General features: G+C 44.5%; 2 protein-coding genes and 1 pseudogene across 4 annotated transcripts; 1 reads left to right on the top strand and 2 right to left on the bottom strand.

Moving 5' to 3' along the window:
- Nucleotides 1-10,673: 10,673 nt before the first annotated feature.
- Nucleotides 10,674-12,689, bottom strand: MRPS26 (mitochondrial ribosomal protein S26). 3 transcript variants are annotated; one of them, XM_077160254.1, is made up of 5 exons: nt 12,442-12,689; nt 12,192-12,338; nt 11,979-12,102; nt 11,149-11,290; nt 10,674-10,941 (listed from the first exon to the last, which is right to left on the bottom strand). In XM_077160254.1, exons 1-4 carry the CDS (start codon nt 12,651-12,653, stop codon nt 11,156-11,158), a joined length of 618 nt encoding a protein of 205 aa, XP_077016369.1. In that variant the 5' UTR covers nt 12,654-12,689; the 3' UTR covers nt 10,674-10,941; nt 11,149-11,155. The 3 variants fall into 3 exon arrangements, with proteins under 3 accessions (XP_077016369.1, XP_077016377.1, XP_077016362.1); XM_077160262.1 differs by having other exon boundaries at nt 10,674-10,938; XM_077160247.1 differs by having other exon boundaries at nt 10,674-11,290.
- A 536-nt stretch (nt 12,690-13,225) lies between these two features.
- LOC143683833 (progonadoliberin-2) lies at nt 13,226-14,495 on the bottom strand. Its single transcript, XM_077160231.1, has 2 exons — nt 14,204-14,495; nt 13,226-14,121 (listed from the first exon to the last, which is right to left on the bottom strand). The coding sequence occupies exons 1-2, from the start codon at nt 14,370-14,372 to the stop codon at nt 13,934-13,936; spliced, it is 357 nt and encodes a 118-aa protein (XP_077016346.1). The 5' UTR covers nt 14,373-14,495; the 3' UTR covers nt 13,226-13,933.
- A 1,150-nt stretch (nt 14,496-15,645) lies between these two features.
- Nucleotides 15,646-17,555, top strand: LOC143680340 (KH domain-containing, RNA-binding, signal transduction-associated protein 3 pseudogene; annotated as a pseudogene).
- Nucleotides 17,556-24,550: the final 6,995 nt, after the last annotated feature.

Raw genomic sequence — 24,550 nt, 5'->3', positions numbered from 1 at the left:
AATGGGAGTGGCACCACTCACTATTACCCCTAGTGATCCACTAGGAAAATTTTTGCTTCCAGTCCCTGCACCCTGAGCTCTGCTGGTCTACAGGTTTTAGTTCCAAAAGGTGGAGTGCTTCCACCAAGAGAAACAACAATGATTCCATTGAACTGGAATCTAAGACTGCCACCTGGTCACTTTGGGCCACTCATGCCCCTGGATCAACAAGCCAAGAAAGGGATTATATTATTGTCTGGGGTGACTGATCCTGACTATCAGGGGGAAATAGGACTGCAACTACACAATGGAGGTAAAGAAGAGTTTTCTTGGAATATAGGAGCTCTCCTATGGTGTCTTTTAGTATTACCATGCCCTGTGATTAAAATAAATGGAAAAATGCAACAACCCAATCCAGGAAGGACTACCAATGGCTCAGAAACTTCAGGAATGTAGGTTTGGGTCACGCCACCAGGCAAAGAACCATGGTCAGATGAAGTGCTTGCTGAGGGTAAAGGGAACATGGAATGGGTAGTGGAAGAAGGTAGTGATAAATATGAACTATGACCACGTGATCATTATAGAAACAAGGACTGTAATGCTGTTTTGTTCATGTTATACTATTTAAGTTGTAAGATATCAAGTTTAAGAATGAATATTACCCAAGGACTTGCAACCTATTCTGTAGAGATTTAATGTGTTTCCAGTTATATTTAGGACAGTTGAGCATTGTTAGGTGAAAGAAAAATATGTGTATTTTATTGTTTTTTATTTAAAAATTAGGTATGGTTTAAGGTGATATGTATAGCTGCCAAGGTGACAATGGGTGGACTGTCATGGTCAGGTTCATGTGTCAACTTGGCCAAGTGGTGGTACCTGTTTGTCTGGTTGGGTAAATGCTGGCCTGTCAGTTGCGATGTGGACACTTCATAGAATTAAATCATGATCATGTCAGCTGCATCCACAGCTGATTCCATTTGTAATCAGCCAAGGGGAGTGTCTTCTGCAATGAGTGATGCTTAATCTAATCACTAGAAGACTTTTAAGGAGGATTCAGAAGAGACAGGCTTTCTTCCTGCTTCAGCTGGTGAACCTCTCCTGTGGAGTTCATTCAGACCCTCCATCGGAATCGTCGGCTTCACTGCCTGCCCTGTGGATTTTGGACTCTGCATTCCCATGGTTACATGAGACACTTTTATAAATTTTATATTTGTGAGTGTTTCCTTTTGATTCTGTTTCTCTAGAGAACCCTAACTAATACAAGGGGAAATTAAAACATTCAGGCAAAAAAAATCACTGAGAGAATCTGTGACCAAGAAACCATCTCTGCAAGAATACTGATGGGAGCTCTAGAGACAGATAGGAAAAGACAGCAGAGAGAGGTGTGGAGAAGAGTGTAGAAATGAAGACTATCAAGAAAGGTAAAAAGAAGAAAAATGAGATATACGTTAAAATCCAAAAACCAAAATGGTAAAAGAGAGTACTGTGCTTACAGTAATAACAGTAAATGTTAATGGATTAAACTCCCCAATCAAAAGACAAAAGACACAGACTGGCAGAATGTATTATAAAACAAGGCCCATCTATATGCTGTCTACAGGAGACGCATTTTAGATGCAAGGATAAACACAGGTTGAAAGTGAAAGCTTGAGCAACGTTATTTCATGCAAATAACAATCAGAAAAGAGCAGGAGTAGCTACACTAATATCCAACAAATTAGACTTTAAATGTGAAATGATTAAAAGAGACAAGGAAGGACACTATTTACTAATGTAAGGAACAATTCAACAAGAAGCCATAACAATCATAAATATTTATGTACTAAGCCAGAGTGCTCCAAAATACATGAGGCAAAACTGAAAACACTGAAAAGAGAAATAGACACATCTACCATAATAGTTGGAGACTTCAATTCCCTACTCTCATCAATGAATAGAACATTTAGACAGAGGATCAATAACTTAACAGAATTTGAATAATACAATAAATGAGCTAGACTTAATAGACATTTATAGAACATTACACCTCAGGGCAGCAGGGTACACCTTTTTCCCAAGTGCTCATGGCTCATTCTCAAGGTTAGACCATATGCCGGGTCACAATAAATTTAAAAAGATTGAAATCATACAAAACACTTTCTCAGATCATAAAGGAATGAAGTTGGAAATCAATAATAGGCAGAGGGCTAGAAAATTTGCAAATAGATGGAGGCTCAACAACACACTCTTAAACAACCAGTGGGTCAAGGAAGAAATTACAAGAGAAATCAGTAAATATCTTGAGGTAAATGAAAATGAAAACATAACATATCAAAAGTATGGGATGCAGCAAAGGCAATGCAAAGAGGGAAATTTATTGCCCTAAATGCCTATATCAAAAAAGAAGAGCAAAACCTGAGGAATTAACTGTTCACTTGGAAGAACTAGGAAAAGAACAGCAAACTAACCCAAAGCAAGCAAAAGGAAAGAAATAACGAAAGATTAGAGCAGAAATAAATGAAATTGCGAACATGAAAACAATCAAGAAAATCAACAAAACCAGAAGTTGGTTCTGCAAGAAAATCAGTAAAATTGATGGACCCTTAGCAAGTTTGACAAAATGAAGAAGAGAGAGGATGCAAATAAATAAAAATCAGAAATGGAAGAGGAGAGATAACCACTGACCCCACAAAAATAAAGGAGGATACTATGAACAACTTTTTGCTAACAAATACAACAATGTAGATGAAATGGACAATTTCCTAGAAAGGCATGAACAACCAACATTGACTCAAGAAGAAATAGATGACCTTAACAAACCAATCACAAGTAAAGAAATTGAATTAGTTATTTAGAAGATCCCCAAAAATAAAAGTCCAGGATCAGATGGCTTCATATGTGATTTCTACCAAACATTCCAGAAAGAATTAGTACCAATCCTGCTCAAACGCTTCAAAAAAATCAAAGAGGAGGGAAGGCTACGTAACTCATTCTATAAAGCCAACATCACTCTCATACCAAAGCCAGACAAAGATACTACAAGAAAATAGTATTACAGACCAATCTCTATAATGAATATAGATTCAAAACTCTTCAACAAAATTCTTGCAAATCAAATCCAGCAGCACATTGAAAGAATTATACACCATGACCAAGTAGGATTCATCCCAGGTATGTAAGGATGGTTCAACATAAGAATATCAATTAATGTAATACATCGTATCAGCAAATCAAAGCAGAAAAACCACATGATCATCTTGATTGATGCAAAAAAGGCATTTGACAAAATCCAACATCCTTTCCTGTTGAAAACACTTCAAAGGATAGGAATAGAAGGGAACTTCCTCAACATGAGGAAGGGAATATATGAAAAACGCACAGGTAACATAATCCTCAATGGGGAAAAACTGAAACCCTTCTTCCTAAGATCAGGAAAATGACAAGGATGTCCACTGTCACTGTTGTTATTCAACATTGTGTTGGAAGTTCTAGCCAGAGCAATTAGACAAGAAAAAAGAAATACAAGGCATCAAAATTGGAAAGGAAGAAGTAAAACTCTCACTGTTTGCAGATGATATGATACTGTATATCGAAAAATCCACAGCAAAACTACTAGAGCTAATAAATGAATACAGCAAAGTGGCAGGTTACAAGGTCAACATTCAAAAATCTGTACTGTTCCTATACGCTAGTAATGAGCAATCTGAGGGGAAAATCAAGAAAAGAAATCCTTTTATAATTGCAACAAAAAGAATAAAATATTTAGGAATAAATTCAATTAAGGATACAAAAGACCTATACAAAGAAAATCACAAGAAATTGCTAAAAGAAATCACACAAGACCTAAATAAATGGAAGGGCATACCGTGTTCCTGGATTGGAAAATTAAATATAGTTAATATGTCAATTCTACCTAAATTGATTTATAGATTCAATGCAATACCAATTAAAATCCCAAAAACTTACTGTACAGAAATAGAAAAATTAATAACCCAATTAATCTGGAAGGGCATGGTGCTCCTGTGCTGGTTTGAAAGATGTATGTCCCCTAGAAAAGCCATTTTTAAATCTAAATCCCATTTCATAAAGGCAGAATAATCCTTATTCAATACAATATGTTTGAAACTGTAATCGGATCATCTCCCAGGAGACATGATTTAATCATATCTTGATTCAATCAAGAGTGGTTGTTAAGCTGGATTAGGTGATGACATGTTTCGATGCATTTGGGTGGGTCTTGATAAGTTTCTGGGGTCCTATAAGAGGAAACATTTTGGAGAATGAGAGATTCAGAGAGAGCAGAGCAGAGCGGCCACAAGAAGCAGAGTCCACCAGCCAGCGATGCTTGCAGATGAAGAAGGAAAATGTCTCCTGTGGAGCTTCATGAAATAGGAAGCCAGGAGAAGAAGGTAGCAGATGATGCCGTGTTCGCCATGTGCCCTTCCCAGATGAGAAAGTAACCCTGACCATGTTCACCATGTGCCTTTCCAGATGAGAGAGAAACTCTATGTTCATCATGTGCCTTCTCACTTGAGAGAGAAACCCTAAACTTCATCGGCCTTCTTGAACCAAGGTACTGTCACTGGATGCCTTTGATTGGATATTTCTATACACTTATAATTGGGACATTTTCTTGGCCTTAGAACTGTAAACTAGCAACTTATTGAATTCCCCTCTTTAAAAGCCATTCCGTTTCTGGTATATTGCATTCCAGCGGCTAGCAAACTAGAACAACTCCTAATAGCTAAAAATATCCTAAGAAAGAAAAATGAAGTCGGAGGCCTCACACTACCTGACTTTAAGGCATATTATGAGGCTACAGTGGTCAAAACAGCATAGCACTGGCATAAAGACAGATATACTGACCAATGGAATTGAATAGTGTTCAGATATTGTGCTGGTCTGAAAGGATGTATGTCCCCTAGAAAAGCCATGCTTTAATCCTAATCCCATTTTGTAAAGGCAGCCGTTTCTTCTAATCCCTATTCAGCATTGTATGTTTGAAACTGTAATTAGATCATCTCCTTGGAGAAGTGATGAAATCGAGAGTGGTTGTAAAACTGGATTAGGTAAAGGTGTATCTCAACCCATTTGTGTGGGTCTTGATTAGTTTCTGAAGTCCTATAAAAGAGGAAACATTTTGGAGAATGAGAGATTCAGAGAGAGCAGAGCAGAGCAACATAGCCATGAGAATCAGAGAGCCCCTGAGCCAGCAACCTTTGGAGATGAAAAGGGAAAATGCCTTCTGGGGAGTTTCATGAAACAGGAAGCCAGGAGAAAAAGCTAGCAGATGATGCCTTCCTTGCTCTGTGCCCTTCCAGCCAAGAGAGAAACCCTGATCTTCATCGGTCTTTTTGAACCAAGGTATCTTTCCCTGGATGCCTTTGGTTGGACATTGATATAGACTTGTTTTAATTGGAACATTTTCTCGGGCTTAGAACTGTAAACTAGCAACTCATTAAATTCCCCTTTTTAAAAGTCATTCCGTTTCTGGTGTATTGCATTCCAGCAGCTAGTAAACTAGAACAGATATAGATCCTCTCATCTATGGACAATTGATCTTTGATAAGGCAGTCAAACCAACTCATCTGGGACAGAATAGTTTCTTCAATAAATGGTGCCTGGAGAACTGGATATCCACTTGCAAAAGAATGAAAGAGGATCCATATCTTACACCCTATACAGAAATTAACTCAAAATGGATCAGAGACCTAAACATTAGATCTAAGACCATAAAACTGTTAGAAGAAAATGTAGGGAAATATCTTATAAATCTTATAATAGGAGGTGATTTCCTAGATCTTACACCCAATGCATGAGCACTGAAGAAAGATATATATATATAAATGGGAATTCCTCAAAATTAAACACTTTTGTTCATCAAAGAACTTTATCAAGAAAGTAAAAAGACAGCCTACACAATGGGATGGAAAAAGACAGCCTACACAATATTTGGAAACGGCATGTCAGATAAGGGTCTAGTACCCAGAATATATAAAGAGATTGTTCAGCTCAACAACAAAAAGACAAACAACCCAATTACAAAATGGGCAAAAGACATGAACAGACACCTCTCAGAAGTGGCTAAAAGGCACATGAAAAGATACTCAACTTCCTGGCTATTAGGGTAATGCAAATTAAAACCACAATGAGATATCATTTCACACCCACCAGAATGGCCATTATCAATAAAGCAGAAAATGACAAATGCTGGAGAGGATGTGGAGAAACAGGCACATTTATCCACTGTTGGTGGGAATGTAAAAAATAGCACAATTGATGTGGAAGGCAGTGTGGTGGTTCCTCAGGAAGCTAATTATAGACTTGCCATATGATCTGGCAATACCATTGCTATCTACTCAGAGGACATGAGGGCAAGAACACAAATGGACATTTGCACATCAATGCTTATAGCAGCATTATTTACAATTGCGAAGAGATGGAAACAGCCCAAATGTCCATCAACGAGTGGCTAAACAAGCTGTAGTATACACACACAACGGAATATTACACAGCTGTAAGACAGAATAAAGTCATGAAGCACGTAACAATGTGGATGGACCTTAAAGAGATTATGCTGAGTGAGATTAGCCAGAAACGAAAGGACAAATACTGTACAGTCTCACTGATCTGAAGTAATGTTAATGAATGAACTTCGAGAATTTCAGTTAAGAACAGAGGCCATCAAGAGATAGTAATAGTGTACATTTTGGGTAATTGGAGCTGAAGGGATACAGATTGTGCAACAGGACTGATTGTAAAAATTCAAAACTGGATAGCAGAATACTACCTAATAACTGTAGCACAATAATGTTAACACCCTGTATGAAGCTGAATGTGAGAATGCTACAGGGAGGAGGGCTGGGGGCACAAATGAAACCAGAAGGAAAGATAGATGATAAAGACTGAGATGGTATAATCTAGGAGTGTCTAGAGTGTACAATGATAGTGACTAAATGTAGAAATTAAAAAATGTTTTTGCATGAGGAAGAACAAAGGAATGTCAATATTGCAGGGTGTTGAAAATAGACGGTAATTCATATTTTAAAACTTTACATGTGAGACTAAAGCAAAAAATGTTTATTTGGTACAAAATTTATATTTTGACTAGTGCATTTCCTAATATACCTTATATGGACAGTTTAACTGAACACCATAAGTACATGGACCTTGAACAGGGCATAGGATTTGTAGGTTTGTCCAGAGTGATGCCCTGATAAATCCCAGAATGATTTGAACAGTGAATAAAAAGTATTGCAAAGTCCCCTTGGGGGAATAGTGAGAAAGGGGGAAAATTTAACTTCCCCGTCCAGAGAATTCCGATATTCTCTCAAGTAGTGGGGACAATCAAATCAATAGACTGAGCCCTCAATCTTGGAGTTTGTTCATATGAAACTTATCCCCGCAAAGGATAGGCTAAGCTTGCTTAAAATTAGGCCTAAGAGTCACCCCCAGAGAATCTCTTTTGTTGCTCAGATGTGGCCTCTCTCTCTCTCAGCCAACAGGGCAAGCAAACTCATTGCCCTCCCCTCTACTTGGGACATGACTCCCAGGGGTGTAAACCTCCCTGGCAAGGTGGGACAGAAATCCTAGAATGAGCTGGGTTTCAGCATTAAAGGATTGAGAAAACCTTCTCGACTGAAAAGGGGAAGAGCAAAATGAGACAAAATAAAGTGTCAGTGGCTAAGAGATTTCAAAGAGAGTTTAGAGATTATACTGAAGGTTATTCTTAAGCATTTTATAGATATCCCCTTTTTAGTTTAAGGAGTATTAGAGAGGCTAGAGGGAAGTGCCTGAAACTGGAGAGCTGTGTTCCAGTAGCCATGTTTCTTGAAGATGAATGTATAATGATACAGCTTTCGCAATGTGACTATGGGATTGTGAAAACCTTGTGTCTGATGCTCCTTTTATCTATGATATTGACAGATGAGTAAAAAGTATGGATTAAAAATAAATAATAGGGGGAACAAATGTTAAAATAAAATGAGTAGATTGAAATACTAGTGAACAATGAAAGGGACTGGTAAGGGGTATAGAAAAATAGGGGGAACAAAGGTTAAAATCTATTGAGTACATGGAAATACTAGTGGTCAATGAGAGGGAAGGGTAAGGGATACAGAATGTGTGAGTTTTTCTTTTTATTTCTTTTTCTGGAGTGATGTAAATGTTCTAAAAAATGATCATGGTGATGAATATACTACGTCATGATATTGTGAGCTATTGATTGTACACCATACACGGAATGTCTGTATGTTAAGAATGTTCATGTTTGTATGTTGTTTTGGTTTGATAATACAAAATAAATTCAATAAAAAAAAAGAAGACAATCCATCTCTGGTGTGTTGTCTTCTGGCAGCTTTAGCAAACTGAAACATGTTTCAATGGTGTACTTAAAGAGCCAGGAAAATATCCACAGGACAAGTACAGGGAGAACTTTCCTGAAGCTTTCAGAGAACATTAGCTACCTGTGACTGTGTTCCATGCAGAAAACTAGGGGTATACTGGAAACCTTTGGGCTTTGGGCATAATTGGGTCTAATGTGGTCTCCTTGGCAGAGCAGATTAACAAGGTACACAGCACCCATTAAACAGGGCAGTTCATTTTTCTCTTTTCCTACCTACTTGGACCATTATCAGCAGTTTGCCTTCAGTTCACAGCAGTACACCCTCACCACCCAGCCTAAGAGATGAATGGCTCTTTAGTTTTACACCACTTCAGGGTGTCAACCACCTTACCATCCCACCCAGGACATCTTGGTGGTCTACCTCATTAATGTCAGTGGCTTATCCTGGAGAACTGGAAAGGGTAAGAATCCTGGGAATCTTGGTAAAGTATCCTTGCTTGATTGGGGGGATACATCCTTGGGAAAATTACCCACTCAGCAAAGTTCCCATGGGTCAGCATATCTCCCCTACCCCAAGTGAAACACAAATTGCCTTATTACTCTGATGCACACTCTCTACCCCATGGTGCATAAACATGGTGAGCCTCCTCTCAGCCTGGTAAAAGCATTTACATTGGGTGTCTTGCTCCAATGCTTTTACTGGGCAGCCTCTGAATCTAACACCCTCAAGGTAGAGCTAGAGTGAGAAGCTTCTTCAGGTTGTCCAGGCTGCAACAAGTTTGATTCTGGAAGTTCTGGCCTTTGTAACTCTGCAGAGCCCACCTTGTCTGCAGCAGACCCAAATCCTACCTGAAACTTGAGGCAAGAGCCAGACAGCCTGGTGTCTTGGGCAAGGCCATGCCCATCAGGTTAATTATACAGCCTTCTGTCCTAGATTAGGCATTCTCTCATGGGAAAATACCCAGTTCTCCAACAGGAACTGGGTGTGACCTGACAGCCTGCCTATGCACCCAGCAGCACGAGGACCAATCAGATGGGACTGGGCTTGGGCCAGCCCCTGAAGGCACCTATATCAGCAAGATGTCTGTGGGCTGAGAATAAAAACACTGACACATGGTTACAGTAGCCTTGCCTAACTTGGGCATTGTCCCTTCCAGGACACTAAAGGACAGCAGTGAAGGGAAATCAGCCTTAAGGCAGAACTCCAAGAAGGCATCAAATTGTCTGAAGAGCACATAGGCTGTCTGGATCCTGTCTGGATCAGGGCACTGTGTTTGGGAATTTCCAACCAACTGGTAGGTGGAGAAGCCATAAGCAGTCAAGCACTTGGAAAAAATCCAACTGGAAAACTGTGACAGGTTTGGGAAAGAGTACCTTACACACAGCTGAGCTTCCTGCCATGTGTGGGACCCACATAAAAGCACGCCACAAGCTTCCACTGCAGGGGCATCAGATGGTCCACCTTTTCACCATGACAAAGCCCAAGGCTAAGGATGAAGTTGACAACTCTGCTCCATCAGCTTTTGCCCCAGAAGTAATGCGGAACACAGAAATAATAATGCTTGGGACTCCGCTATGCTGACCAGACCCAGTGCAGTGCCAGGGGGTAGAAAAAAACCTATTGCCAGCCTGAGGAGGGAGGCCACTGGCTTTGTGTAGGATGGGCATAAGGCATGAGGGCACCCATGGGCCCATTTGTATCTCTGTACCTGTTTCCTCATCTGAACACCAGGAGTTTCCCACATTCCCTGAAAGTTTCTTTTCACTTCTTGGGGGTTCCCAGGCCCTCTCTTCAATGTGGGAGTCATAGAAAGAAACCAAGATTCTTTCTCCTTCCTCTGGTGGTGTCTCAGCACATTCCAGAGTAGCAGCTCTGGTTCAGAGGAACATGTCTCTTCACTTCATTGCAGATGTTGCCTGAGAGCCTGTCTGAATTGGCGAGGGTCTGTAAGTTCACTTGTTCAGTCTTCAGAACCTCAATCAAAATATTTCCAGTACCCACAGGTTTGACAAACAACACTGGGTGTTGCAAAGCCTTGGTCAACCAGGCCTCCCCTGTCATCAGTCTGGTGGGTGCCCCAAGGTAACTAGAGTGCCAGGGCAGATGAGGGTCCCTGAGGCCATGGGTAGAGGACCATAGGAAGGGATGGCAGTTCCTCTTTGCCTTTTGTGTTCTGGGTCACCAAAGCCCAGCATCAAGCAGGGGAAGACCCTTGGCCAAAGGTTAGTTTGTGGCCCAGGGGCCAGGTGAAACCTGCTCCCAGCTGGTGCCCTAAAGATCAAAGGCCATTTAATATTTTATGCTTATAAGATCTCTGTTGCAACTACACATCTCTTCATTGTGTGAAAGTAATCAAAGAATGGATGTGGCTGTGTTCCGATAAAATTTTATTTACAAGCCAAGTTCAAGAGCGGAAACCTGCTTTATTTCATTTTCACTATATCTGAAGGGTTATGAGGAGCAAGGGGTGGGCTTCAACAGTGTCCAGAGCTGATCCCAGCTCAGCGCATGAAGAAGTTAGCTGTAGTTCACTGAATCCTGCTGTTGATGATACTTAGGATATAGTTTGGCTGCCTTAGGGAATGGTTGTGCATTCCACTTCTCTGTGAGATGTAAACCACTCCAGGGCTGTGCTCTGCTGAGAATTGTACAGAAGGGCAAATCAGGGCACTGTGTTTGGGAATTTCCAACCAACTGGTGGGTGCAGAAGCCATAAGCATGAGCTATGCTGGAACAGGCTGAGTCTTCCTCATAAGAAGCACCAATGAATTATTCTAGGGCAGGTCCAACCCTCCTACCCCCAGATACACATCGTCCCTGGGACTCAGGAAGGCACTGTCCTTACTGGGCCCCTAGGAGTCCCTGTGCTGTGGCTTGACCACCAATCCCTCTCTGGAAAGTGCCCAGTTGTAGCTCTTTGGCGAGTCCAATGCTTCTTCTATCCGTGCATCCAGGTTCTCTCGGGTGATGAAGTTTTTCACCTCCTCCTATTGGGAGAGAGAAGGCCAGCTGAGTGGGAGCCCCTAATGCCTGCCAGGCTTTAGACAGAGGAGGCGGCTCCAGTTTTCCGTCCAGGAGGACCATGTAGAGTCCAGGTCCTCCTTGAGGGCTGCACTGATCCCAGTGGCATATCAACAGGCAGCTTTGCCACATTCTTCTTTCTTGGACAACATTCCCTACAACTCCAAGTACCAGCTGTGACAATCTCATGCCCTGCTGGGTAGATTCAGTTCCTCAATGTTGTAATATCTCTCAAATTTGTCTTTCTACTTCTATGACTTTAATTCAAGTTTCACCCATTCTCTCTGGATTACTCCTAACTGGCCTCCCTGCTTTTAAGTCTCACACTTTCCAATCCTAGGAATATTTAACTCATCAATAACTTCAACACCTGCAAGACAAAATATGAACTTTTGGAACGTGGGGGTCCCTCCCAAAGACATCAACTTACCAACTGGTAGGCACCTGAACACTTTCAGTTCTTTACTCTTGACAGGTACTCTCCCTGCACTCCTTCCCTAAATCCTCACTAGACAACTCTCAAAACTTAAGGCTGCTCTCTAGACAGTTAATGTCCCCCTTCACTCTGGGGGCCCCGAATTTCTACTGCCGCCCTACGGGTCTGTCTCCTTAGCAAGCTGAGTTCCAACCTCCCCCGCTGGACCCTCTGCCTACCTGCAACTGCAGCACTTCTTGCTCTTTGTGCTGCAGCCAGGCCTGCGCCTCACGGGCTTGGCAGGCTTTCTTCTCGATTTTCCGCTGCTCCTCCTCCCGCGCCTCCTGCAGAAGCCTCGTTATCCTGGGAGGAGTAAGAGGCCGGGACTGAATGTGGCTGGGGTCTCTTCCAGGTCGGTCCAGCAGCCCGGGCCCGCCTCCCACTCCACTCACCGCAGCTCGTGTAGCCGCTGGTTCTCCGCCTGGTTCCAGGCCATCAGCTCCCGGTGCTCAGCAGCATCCTCCAGAGCTTTGCGCTCTGCCAGGATCCCGGCCCGGGCGTCGTGCACCTTCTTCCGCACCTCGGCCACGAACTCCAGCCTGGACAAAGACGCGCTTCAAGTCGGCACCCTCCTCGCCACCCCCACCTCAACACATACCCACCTGCGGGCGCGGACGGCCACCTCTCCCTTCCCTCACATACCTAAGGGCGCGCACCGTCTGGCGGTATTCCCGGTAACGCTCAGCTACCACGAAGAACTCCGCAGGATCCACCGTAGGCAGGGTCTTCACACGCCCGACCTTGGACTTGGCTGGGGGGTCATGGCGGGTCTTCCGGCCGCGCGCGGGGAGCAGAAGGAGGGCCCGGGGCCGGCACCCCTGCCGGGTGCCCAGGTAACCCAGCGCGCGCAGCATGGCTCGTTCGGCGCCCCACGCCGGATGCGCAGCCGTGGCGTCACCCGTGACCCGGAAGAGGTCGCGGGGCAACATGGTACATGTAGTCCCGGGGCTCCGCCTTCCCTGCTCACCTGAGGGCTACGCGGGTGTGCCCTAGTCCGATCTTCACCCGGTTCAGCCTGCTGGGGCTGCAGGCGTGGCGCTGCGACCTTGAGGACCTCTGTAGCCGGCCCCCCGCCACCCGGACTCTGCCGCAGGGACTCTGCCGCCCCACCGCCCCTCCTGCCGGGACCCGGCCCGCATCCTTCCAGCCCCCACGCGTAGAAGAGTCCCAGGCGGGGTTGGGGAACGAAGAAGAGAACTCGAGGCAACAGCTTCGGGTACCTGACACTTTTATTGGAGGGCGGGCGGGATGGGACGCGGCCCTCCGGGTCCGGTCTGCGGAGCGAAAGGAGCAGTCATCCCACCAACCGCTCTCCGTACAGTACCGCCGAGCTTCGGTCTGCCAGGTCCCCGCCCCTCCCCTCCGGAACGGACTTCTGAGAGCAGGACGCGGCCACGGCCGGTCTGCCTGCTTCTAGGTCCTGCGAACGCGTCTCGGTCTCCTAGAGGGTCCACCCTGAACCCTGCCCTTAATGATGCTTACGATATGATCTGGCTGCCCTAGAGTATGCCCCCCATCCCGCCCCCAAGTGGTCCCTGACCGACCCAGTGTGGGGTTCTTCAGCTCCCTGGGGCTATGGCATTGCCAGCCCTAAGCAATTCTAATATGCGAGAACCCGAGCTCACACTGGGTTAGGCGATGAGGCTTTGCCTTATAGGTATTTTTTCATTGTCTATTTACTATGCACCTCTGGTAAACTGTGAAATATGTTCATTTTGTAAGATAGTAATAAATCATATGCCTGCACTTGCTGTGGCTGCGGCTGCTCTCCAGTCACTGAGCCGCATGTCAGTGACCTGGTCCTTGGTCCTGCTGCCTGTGTGTGAGAGGTGGCACCCCTCGTCCCTTTTGGCTGCCTTGTGACACATGGCTTCCCTTGACTGTCAAGAATCCTAGAGAACTTCACTTCTGCCATCTTTTACTTTATCATAAGTATCTTATCGTGAATTGCCTAGAATTCTCCTGGGAAATTTGAATAGTAGAGGACACCCTGCTCTGGATTCAACAGGGGTACAGAGAAACAGAGCTGGAGGGGTGGGATGTTGTAGCAGGGTGCATCCCAGTGACAGCTCATTTCCCCTCCCATAGCCCCCAACCCTTAGCCATGGTGACCACTGATGACCAGTGGCTGGGCTTAAATGCTGGGGCCTCTCACCTCACTCACCAGTAGTGTCTGCATCAGGCTCTGCTTCCCGCGGAGGGACCACTTTGCCATGGCCCTGCCCTCCCAAGGTACACTGTTCTCGGCGGGAGCCAGGGCATCACTGGAGAGGCTATGGGCAGTCTGGCCTGGGCTGCCTGCTGCTGTGCCCAGGACCTTTCCTCAGGAGGAAGCCTGGGCTACAGCCGGCCCATCCCCAATCCCAGGCTCGGGGTAGGTGGAGCTGGAGCACCCCGCACCCACCTGGGAGCTGAAGGGCATGCTGGAGGCCCATGGGTGAGATAGAGTTTCGCTTTCCTCCAGGGTACCAGCCATGGGACCAGTGTTGCGCCTTTGAGGGTGCAGGGTGGGTGGTCAGCAGCAGCAGCAGCAGCAGCAGCAGTAGCAGTAGGCCTAGACTGTGGCTGGCCATGGCAGGGCTGCTCCCGTGGACAGGGGATAGCACTCAAGGAGAATGACACTCCCACACATACCCCCTTTCTCTTCCTCCAGGGTCCCCGTGAACAGAGGCACCTCAGGGCTGACTTTAACGTCTCCTAATGCCATTCCCTTTTCTGCCACTGCTCTTCAACCTAGGCCTACAAGTGTCCAGTGCTCTGGACTCCCTGCCTAGGCTGGGAAGGAAAATGCTCCGGGGGACTTGCCTTCCCCCAGAGGGCTCTGCAAGCTGGGCAGATGCCACTTCATCTCAGACTCCCAGAGCATAGAGCCTTGCCAGCTCTGCCAGGCCCACCCTCCTTCCTTCAGGGAGTTCCAGAAATAGGAGGGTTGGGGAGGGGAACAGGCTTCAGGCCAATGGCCAGGGGAGTTCTGCAGGGGGTGTTGGGGGGCTGGGGAGCAGGCCCTCACCTCTTTTCTCTGTGTCCTGCCTTCCCTCACCTGACAGTTGGGGGTGTGCAATGGATGCACCACGGTGGCAGGGAGCAGCAGTTAAGGGACAGGAGTTGTGGGGGAGAGAGGAGAGAAGGGCTTTTCTGGGCATGGCTGAGGGCTGGAGGACCTGGGAGAGCGGAGAGGGGCCATGCACCATGCATCCAGGATGAAGCTCGATCCAGGAGCCCTCAACCCTTGGGGGAGGACATCCGCCTCACTCACCAGAGTGGAGCTGAGTGTGGACAGGGCGCTCCGGGCAGCAGCGCAACCCTATTTGGACAGCACTGGGATTTATTGGTCCGGCGGCTCCACCCCCTGCTCTCAGTGACTCCTGTGACGTCTTGAAAGAGGGGAGGGGGAACAGCTCACCACCCCACAGCCTCCACTCCATGAGCACAGAGCTGGTGGCTGCCAGCCTTGGGGTCACCAGGTAGATTCTGCCCCTTTTCCCTTCCCAGGGCCCAAACTCCTGCTGCAGCCTGGCCTTGCCCTGTAGCCTCATCTTCCTCATAGAAGAGCCTTCACAGCCCTCACTGGCCCCAAAAGGGGCCATGTCTGGGGCTCCCTGGCTCCTACCTAGCTCAGGACTCTTCCTGGTGGAAATGCGAAGGCCTGAGAAGGATAGTCTGGCAGCCTGTTAAGAGGCTTAGGGCAAGGAGTCTTGTTTGTCCCCCTGTAAAATGGGCTGGATGAAACAGTTCTCTCACAAACCCAGGCACCAGGGCTGGGTCACTCTGTGTGGACTGGGTTTGAGTGGGCCAGTACCTGTCCCTGAGTGGCCTCTTTGCTCCAGGCAGTCTAGCTGAGAGGGCATGCAGCCTCTGTGGGGCTCTCAGGAGAGAGTAGGGATAATTCTGCCCCTCCAGGCCCCAACTCTTGGCCATTCTGTGATCATCGCGGTACTAGAGGTGGATGCGGGAACAGCTGGCCTGGGATGCATGACCCAGGCTCTGGCCTCCCAGTCTGCGTCAGCAGCTCTCCACCCGGAGCGGGCAGCCTCAGGGTCAGAGGCTGTTTGCCGGGTTAATAGCCAATCTCCACGTGTGGGTTAAACAGCAAATGTGACGCCCAGGGTCAGACTTGGCAGCGTGGTAGAGCAGATGCGTCAAATCCAAAGTAGGAAATGGGTGTGTGAGCTGGTGGGGGGTGGGGTTGGTGCCCGCATAATAGGCATAGTCAGTCGTGAGCAACTGTACTTCCAGCTGCCTGGGACGGATGGGCATATGTGAATATTAGCTTAACTTGTTGACCGGAAACGGATGAAATACTTGTGTTTGTGTTTTGTTAAACACAGACTTTGATCCTCTATATATTGGTTAACCAGATGATTTTTAGGAAAACATTTGCGTTTTGGTTTAGTGGAAATGACCCTCTGAGGTCAATAAACTAGCTTAGATTCTCATTTGGACTTATAAGATGTTTTAGTCAAAGACCTTGGGGCTTATTTTAAAAAGAGGAAATGGAGGCTTGGGGGTGGGTGGCGCGTACGGAGGCACCCGGATCGGATCGGACACTCGGCGGCCACCGGGGATCGGGGCGCGCGGCCTGTGCACTTCCCTGTGCCACCACCACCCGGCCGCCTGCCCGGCTTGTCTTGCCGCGGGACCCGGGGGCGCGGGAGGAGTGGGGTCGCGGGGCCGCCGCCGGCCGCCCCGAGTTGGCATCCCGGGCTGGCGACCGACGAGCGTGGAGAGGTACCTGCCTGAGCCGATGGCGGAGAAGGACTCCCTGGACCCTCCTTCACACACGCTCTGCGGCTGTTGAACCAGGAAATAGAAAAGCTTCAAAAAGGAGAAAGCAAAGACAAAGAAAACTACACTGATGTGGTGATTAACAAGAACACGAAGCCGGGACAGAACGTGTTCATTCCTATAAAGCAGTTCCCTAAGTTCAACTTTGTGGGGAAACTTTTGGGTCTACAAGGCAATTCTCTGAAGGATTTACAGGAAGAAACCTTGACAAAAATGTCTGTCCATCCTCGGAAAAGGTTCCATGCGAGACAAGGCAAAGGAAGAAGAGTTGAAGAAAAGTAGAGAAGCAAAGTACTTCCATCTGGATGATGAGCTCTACAGCCACATTGAGATCTTTGCCCCTCCCGCAGAAGCATGTGCGCGGATGGGTTATGCCTTGGAAGAAATAAAAAAGTTCCTCATTCCTGACTATAATGATGAAATCAGGCAAGCACAGCTCCAGGAATTAACATATTTGAATGGTGGTTCAGAGAATGCAGATGCCTCAGTGGTTTGAGGGAAACCCTTTAGCGTGTGAGAGGTGTATGGACCACAGCAATAGCCAGGGGAAGGGGAGGAGCCACAGGTGGAATTGGGGTGCCCTGAGGGACAGCAACTCCCCCGGGAGTACTGCCCAGCACCCGAGGGCCAGTGAGTCTGGGCCGAGGGCTGCCCACTCCCAGAGCAAGAGGAGTCCCTTCGACCGGGTAAAACCCCCTGCACAAGAGACCCATTGGAGTATAGACTGATGATGGATATGGCACTGTTAGCGATGATGTTAGCGTTGGGACGACAGCAGCTACAGCACCCCAACCCAAAGTGGTGCTGATGACTAAGATTATGGACATGGACTCAATGAGGAGACTTAGATTCCTAAGGGCAAGAGGAGTGAACTAACTCAAGACACAAAGCCCGCTTCTGCAAGGACAATGAAGGGAGTCTAAAGATACTAGTCATATGGCAGATACTGTTTGGACTGTCTGTTGCTGTGAAATAGCCTATCTCCACCGGTCCTGTATACTGTTCAAAGTTAATTTTTTTCTATGAACACTCCCTTTTTAATATAAATCAAATGCTTAAAATTGGAATGGATGGAACTCAAAACTACTTTAACAGTAGTTAACATCAACTTCTAGGCAGAAATTAAAAAAAAAAGACATAAAATTTTATTTTTTCCGGTCTGTATATGTCATCAAAAGGGAAAAAAATAACTTTGATGAACTAGTGTTAAACATCAAAAAAATAGGTTTACTAAATATGTTAATCCATTCTCTTAACATAAGTCTCACCTTTCATTTTAAAGGTTTCCATAGAATTCAATTATTTTACTTTTTAGCCATAAGGTAGTTTTTCTTTCTCTTGCCAACATGTGTAAAAAAGGGAAACCAATTAAAAGTGTGAATAATGTGGTATTCTTTTGTAACTCACGTCTTGAAATGTTCTATAGGGTTAAGCAAAGTCATCTCTTGTTTGATACTAAAACTTCTGAAAGAAAAAAATAATAGGGAGTCATGTTGCTATAGTTACATTTTGATCATTTATCTTTGATTAGATATGGTTTTAATTTTAGGTTACATAGAAAACTCATCTTTTTTAATTTTTTTGCTTTAGTCTCACACAGAAGTTGAAGTTTTAGAATATGAATGACCATCTATTTTCAACACCCTGCAGTATTGACATTCCTTTGTTCTTCCTCATGCAAAATCATTTTTAAAATTTCTACATTTAATCACTATCATTGTACACTCTAGGCATTCCTAGATTATACCATCTCAGTCTTCATCGTCTGTCTTTCCTTCTGGTTTCATATGTGCCCCCGGCCCTCCTCCCTCTATCCTTCTTGCATTCGGCTTCATTCAGTGTACTAACATTATTATTGTGCTACAGTCAGGTAGTATTGTGCTATCCATTTTTGAATTTTTACAATCAGTCCTGTTGCACAATCTGTATCCCTTCAGCTCCAATTACCCAACATCTACCCTATTTCTATCTCCTAATGACCTTTCTTAACTGAAATTCTGCAAGTTCATTTATTATGTTAGTTCATATCAGTGAAACCATACAGTATTTGTCCTTTTGTTTGTGGCTAATCTCACTCAGCATAATGTCCTCAAGGTCCATCCACATTGTTACATGCTTCACGACTTTATTCTGTTTCATAGCTGCATAATATCCCATTGTATGTATATACCACAGCTTGTTTAGCCACTCGTTTTGTTGATGGGCATTTGGGCTGTTTCTATCTCTTGGCAATCCTAAATAATGCTGCTATAAACACTGATGTGCATATGTCCGTTTGTGTCCTTGCCCTCTTGTCCTTTGAATAGATAGCTAGCAATGGTATTGCCGGATCATTTGGCAATTCTATACTTAGCCTCTTGAGGAACTGCCAAACTGCCTTCCACAGCAGTTGTGCCATTTTACATTCCCACCAACAGTGGATAAGTGTGCCTCTTTCTCCACATCCTCTCCAGCATTTGTCGTTTTCTGTTTTATTGATAATGACCATTCTGGTGGGTGTGAGATGAAATCTCATTGTGATTTTGATTTATATTTCCCTAATAGTCAGGGAAGTTGAGCATATTTTCATGTGCATTTTAGCCATTTGTATTTCCTCTTCTGAGAAGTGACTATTCATGTCTTTTGCCCAGTTTGTAATTGGGTTGTTTGTCTTTTTGTTGTTGAGTTGAACAATCTCTTTACATATTCTGGATACTAGACCCTTATCTGATAATGCCGTTTCCAACTATTGTCTCCCATTGTGTAAACTGTCTTTTTTACTTTCTTGACAAAGTTCTTTGATGCATAAGTGTTTAATTGAGGAGTTCCCATTTATCTATTTCTTTCTTCAATGTTCGTGCTTTGGGTGTTAGATCTAGAAAAACTGCCTCCTATTACAAGTCTTATATTTCCCTACATTTTCTTCTAAAAGTTTTATGGTCTTAGATCTAATCTTTAGGTCTTTGATCCATTTTGAGTTAATTTTTGTGTAGGGTGTGAGATATAGATCCTCTTTCATTCTTTTGCATGTGGATATCCAGTTCTCTAGGCACCATTTATTGAAGAGACTGTTCTGTCCCAGGTGAGTTGGCTTGACTGCCTTATCAAAGATCAATTGTCCATGGATTAGAGGTCTATATCTGAACATTATTTGATTCCATTAGTCGGTAAATCTATCTTTATGCCAGTACCATGCTGTTCTGACCACTGTAGCTTCGTAATATGCCTGAAAGTCAGGTAGCGTGAGACCTCTGACTTCATTTTTCTTTCTCAGGATATTCTTAGCTATTCGGGGCACCCTGCTTTTCCAGATAAATTTGGTTATTGGTTTTTCTATTTCTGAAAAGTAAGTTTTTGGGATTTTAATTGGTATTGCATTGAATCTATAAATCAATTTAGGTAGAATTGACATCTTAACTATAGTTTTCCAATCCATGAACAAGGTATGCCCTTCCATTTATTTAGGTCTTGTATGATTTCTTTCAGCAATTTCTTATACTTTCCTTTGTAGACGTCTTTTGTATCCTTAGTTAAATTTATTCCTAAATATTTTATTCTTTTGGTTACAATTATAAATGGAAATTTTCTTGATTTTCCCCTCAGATTGCTCATTACTTGTGTATAGAAACATTACAGATTATTGAGGGTTGATCTTGTAACCTGCCACTTTGCTGTACTCATTTATTAGCTCTGGTAGTTTTGCTGTGGATTTTTCAGGTTATTTGACATATAGTATCATATCATCTGCAAACAGGAGAGTTTTACCTCTTCCTTTCCAATTCTGATGCCTTGTATTTCTTTTTTTTTTTTTGTCTAATTGCTCTGGCTAGAACTTCCAACACAATGTTGAATAACAGTGGTGACAGTGGCCTTGTTCTTGATCTTAGGGGGAAAGCTTTCAGTTTTTTGAAGTATGTTCTCCATCAAAATAGCAGAGAGTAATATTCAAATAACTATAGGGTGACTCTCTAAATTCCAAGTCTTAATAAATGTGTGTGCTTGTGTGTGTATAGATAATGAAACACCAGCTGCAGAATAATTACTGAAACAATGTGGAGGTATAAATTGAGATTTTCATGTCTCTGCATCAAGCAGAAAACCTTTGTAAATAATAAACCTATCATATTAAAAGATTATTTTCCTGTGAAGAGAGAATTGCAAGACTAAATAATTACTCTTTATTGTAAACCCAGATGGATGAACTCTCCCACCATGATCATTAGAAAAGGTTTATCTTTCAGCACTATCTTTATTCTGAATGAATCATGGAGTAGTAATCAAAGTAATAAAAAGAATGAGTTGAAGCCACTGCATTTGAAATATATATTGATAAGAATTAAATATAAATTTTATGAAGCTTTGAAAAATAAAATATGTGCATGTGTGGTGTGTGTGCATTCATCTGTCTCCAAGAAGACTTCTTAAAAGAAGAGTTTGTTTATTCCTCACAGCCTCTAGCTGTGAAAACTGTAATGATCATAAAATTACATATTTCATGTCAGTAAGATTTCAGAATATTTGTCCTTTATCTTGCTTATTTTACACAACACGATGTCTTAAGTTCATGCATGCAGTAGCCTATGTCAGAACTTCACTCTTTTTTATGGTTGAATATTACATTGCACATATTTACTGCATATTTTTGTTTATCCATTCATCTGATGGACCTTTTGGTTGTTTCCATCTTTTGACAATTGTGAGTGATGCTGCTATAGGCAACGGTGTGCAAGTATCTGTTCAGTTCTTGATAGGGCAAATACATAGCAGTGGGATTGCTGGGTTATATAGTAATTCTATATTTAACTTCCTGAGGGGCCTCCAAACTGTAATCCACATTTGCTGAACTGTTTTAAATAACCACCATCAAAGAACAAGCATTCCCACTTCTCAAATTCTAAAACTTTTTTTTTCCTGTTTCTATGAGTAGGCTTGTGGGTGTGAATTGTATTTCATATTTTTAATTTCCTCTTCCCAAATGGTAATGATGTGAATCTTTTCATTTACTTATTGGCCAATTAAATATCTTCTTTGGAGGGAAAAAAAAAAAAAGAGGAATGGGGTAAGCTTTATTTTCTCTGGTGGTTGGATTTTTCCTGAAAAACCCATACCAGAACAACTAAGCTTCTCAGTTGGAGGCTGCTGCTCCTGCCAGGGCCTCTGGCAACATACTTAGCTTTTCAGGCACGTTTGATGTCCCGGTTTCAGATTCATCTTTAATCCTGCTCAGCAGTGCTAGAGAGTCATTTGTTCACAACAAGCGCTTCCCAGTGCCTGGCCCTGAGGATATGCAATCATTCCAGTTTGCAAGTTGCTTAAAGTCAGTGTGAAGGCCAAGGTTTTGAGTTGAATGCATACTCAGCAGCATGGAGCAGGTTCTAGCACTAGAATCTGGTCAGGTGGGCTTGGTCAGAGGATGAGGGTGAGCTGGAGGTGAGGAAACAGGAAATGGCAGTGGTGGGGTGCTCCAGCATAAGGAATGGAATGGAGAAGAACCAAGACAAGAACTTGGCAGTGGATCTGTGGGCTGGAGCATGGCAGGAGTTGGGGGCACAGAATGCTTGGAGGCTGGAGAAAAGGATGGTAGGCTCTAAGAGACTGAGGTGGAACATGCAAGGCTGGTGAAGCCCTGGGTACATGGAGCATGGGAGAGGTGTCTGAATGACCTCAGTGCAGTCATTCAGCAGGAAGCAGGCCATGTGGACCTGGTGCTCAGGAGCAGGCTCTGGGGACCACAAAGTATGGAGCCCAGGAATCTCTGGCCTCTGAGGATGGAGACGGTGGAGGAGCTGCTAAAGATGAGGACAAAAGTCAGAAGACAGTCCCTGTCACTAAGGTGGGGTGTGTGTGTCAGTGGACAGAACAATGGATAAAGGAAAATGAAAACCCAGGAGAGCAAAGCCAAGTCTTGGAGCTCTGGAACTGGGAGTGGGCACTGGATGTCACTCTTCCCCTTTTGAGAAATATTCCTCTCATACTCCAGCCCTCCATGGTCATAGGCGACTGGCTGAGGGGCAGGCACGGGATGATGCACTCACCCCTGTCCTTCCCACATCTTTGTGCTGCGTGAGCCCCAATATATTTTCCTTTAAGCCTAGACTATTTCCTGTTGGATTTATGTCTCTCACAAACCATGTGAGCCCAGAGTAATAAAATAAAAAGTAAGAAGAGTGAAAGGAGAGGGACGAGAGATGTATCTACACACTGAGGGAGAAAAGGAGAGCAAAGAGCTGAGGTAATTCTTGTTTGAAGGTGTCTTTTTAGTAATGAGAGACCTAACAAGTTAGCATGAACTCCAGCAAAAACCAGACCAGGCCACACTGCTGCATCCCTGCCCTGCACTGGCCACAAGCGTGAGGAGCTATTGGGAGGTGGGGGATGCAGCACAGGACTTGTGAACAAACTCATGTGCTTGAGAAATGGCTTGCTGACCCAATGCTTGTCCTCCTACATCTGCCTGGATTTGGTCTTACAGCGGCCCAAAAAGAAAAGCTTGCAAGGGCTATCCTCAAATGCAGAAGCCCCTCAACAGAAATTTCTCAGACTCCATTTTTGTTTAATCTATCATGCTATTCTTGAAACTACTGAGTTTTGAGTCACCTCCTCTTGGGAGTTCCTTAGATCTTAAGGACCCAATGCTCCTAATGTGACTTATATTCACCTCAAAAAGAAACCTGGTTTCTTGAGCTATCACCCTCCTATCCTCCTATATCCCTCAGCCCTAAGAAACTACTATTCTATTTTATCTCTACAGATCTCCCTCTTTTGGACATTTCATATGAGGATCATACATTTGTCTTGACTTCTTTTACTTAGCATAATTTTTTCAAGGTTCAACCATGTTGTAGCATGTGTCAATACTTCATTTCTTTTTTTGGCCCAAGAACATTCCATTGCATGGATATACCCCATTCTGTTTACCCATTTATTCATACTCACCTCTTGTAAGCTTCCAGAGGTGGTCTGCTGTGGTGCCCCTGCCTCCTGCAGGCCTGCCGCAACCCTTCTGTATACCACCTGCCTTCATCTCTAATATCCTTAATATGAGGTGCAGAACTGATCCCCTCTTGGAGCAACTAGCTCTTCACTGCTTTGCCCAGACTCTGAGGCCTTCTGTAACACGGCTCCACCTGCGTTTCCTCCTTTGCACTCATCTAGATCTCCAGCATCCCTTGGCCCCAGGTCAAGCCCCACCTCCTACAAGAAGCACAGTGGTACTGACCTCTGATTGTGCATCCAGGGACCAGGTTAGAGTCCTAGGTCTGCTCCTGACAGCTGGGAGGAGCCCAGAGATGAAGCTCTGTGGACAGCAGCTTTGCCACTGGGCAAGCCTTTGTTCCTGCTCCTACTCAAGAAAGGTCCACTGGCTGCCTGACATTCTCAGCCCTGCACTGATGGCACAGGAACCAGTTTACTCTCCTACTTCTGTGATGAGCTGCTCAGGAGGCCAGATAGGAAGTGGACAGACCCACCCAGCTGTGCCACCAACTAAAGAACACATTTCCCAGTACCCTGTGTAGTTAGGTGACTAAATTTTGGACAACGGGATACAAGTGGAAAGGAACTGCTTCAGTCTTTAAAACTGAAATTGCTTGCCCTCCATAGTTTTTCTTTATTCTGCGCTGGAACACAGACATGTCAGTGACCCAGCTCTAACCATGAGGACAAGAACAACATGCTACAGGATACTAGAAGATGAAAGGATACTGTCTCTAGGCCGGGCAGATGGTTAATGTGAGACAAATTGAATATCCATATTACTTAAGTCACTGTGTTTGGGACCTCTTGACTACATCAATTCAGCCTGTGTACATACATCACATGTCAGGCTTAAATTTCAAATTGGGATTTAGACTGCCACCATCACTGCCCTCTGGATCTGAGGCACTTCCATACAAAAGTCCTGGAAATGAGGACAGATACAAAAGGAATGGAAGTTATCTAACACAAGAAATGTGGATGTAAGACTTATTCTGGACAGAATGAATAA

This window comes from Tamandua tetradactyla, chromosome 1, assembly GCF_023851605.1.
Source record: "Tamandua tetradactyla isolate mTamTet1 chromosome 1, mTamTet1.pri, whole genome shotgun sequence".
Classification (NCBI taxonomy): Eukaryota; Metazoa; Chordata; class Mammalia; order Pilosa; family Myrmecophagidae; genus Tamandua; species Tamandua tetradactyla.
This window is presented reverse-complemented; position numbering and strand designations above follow the sequence as displayed.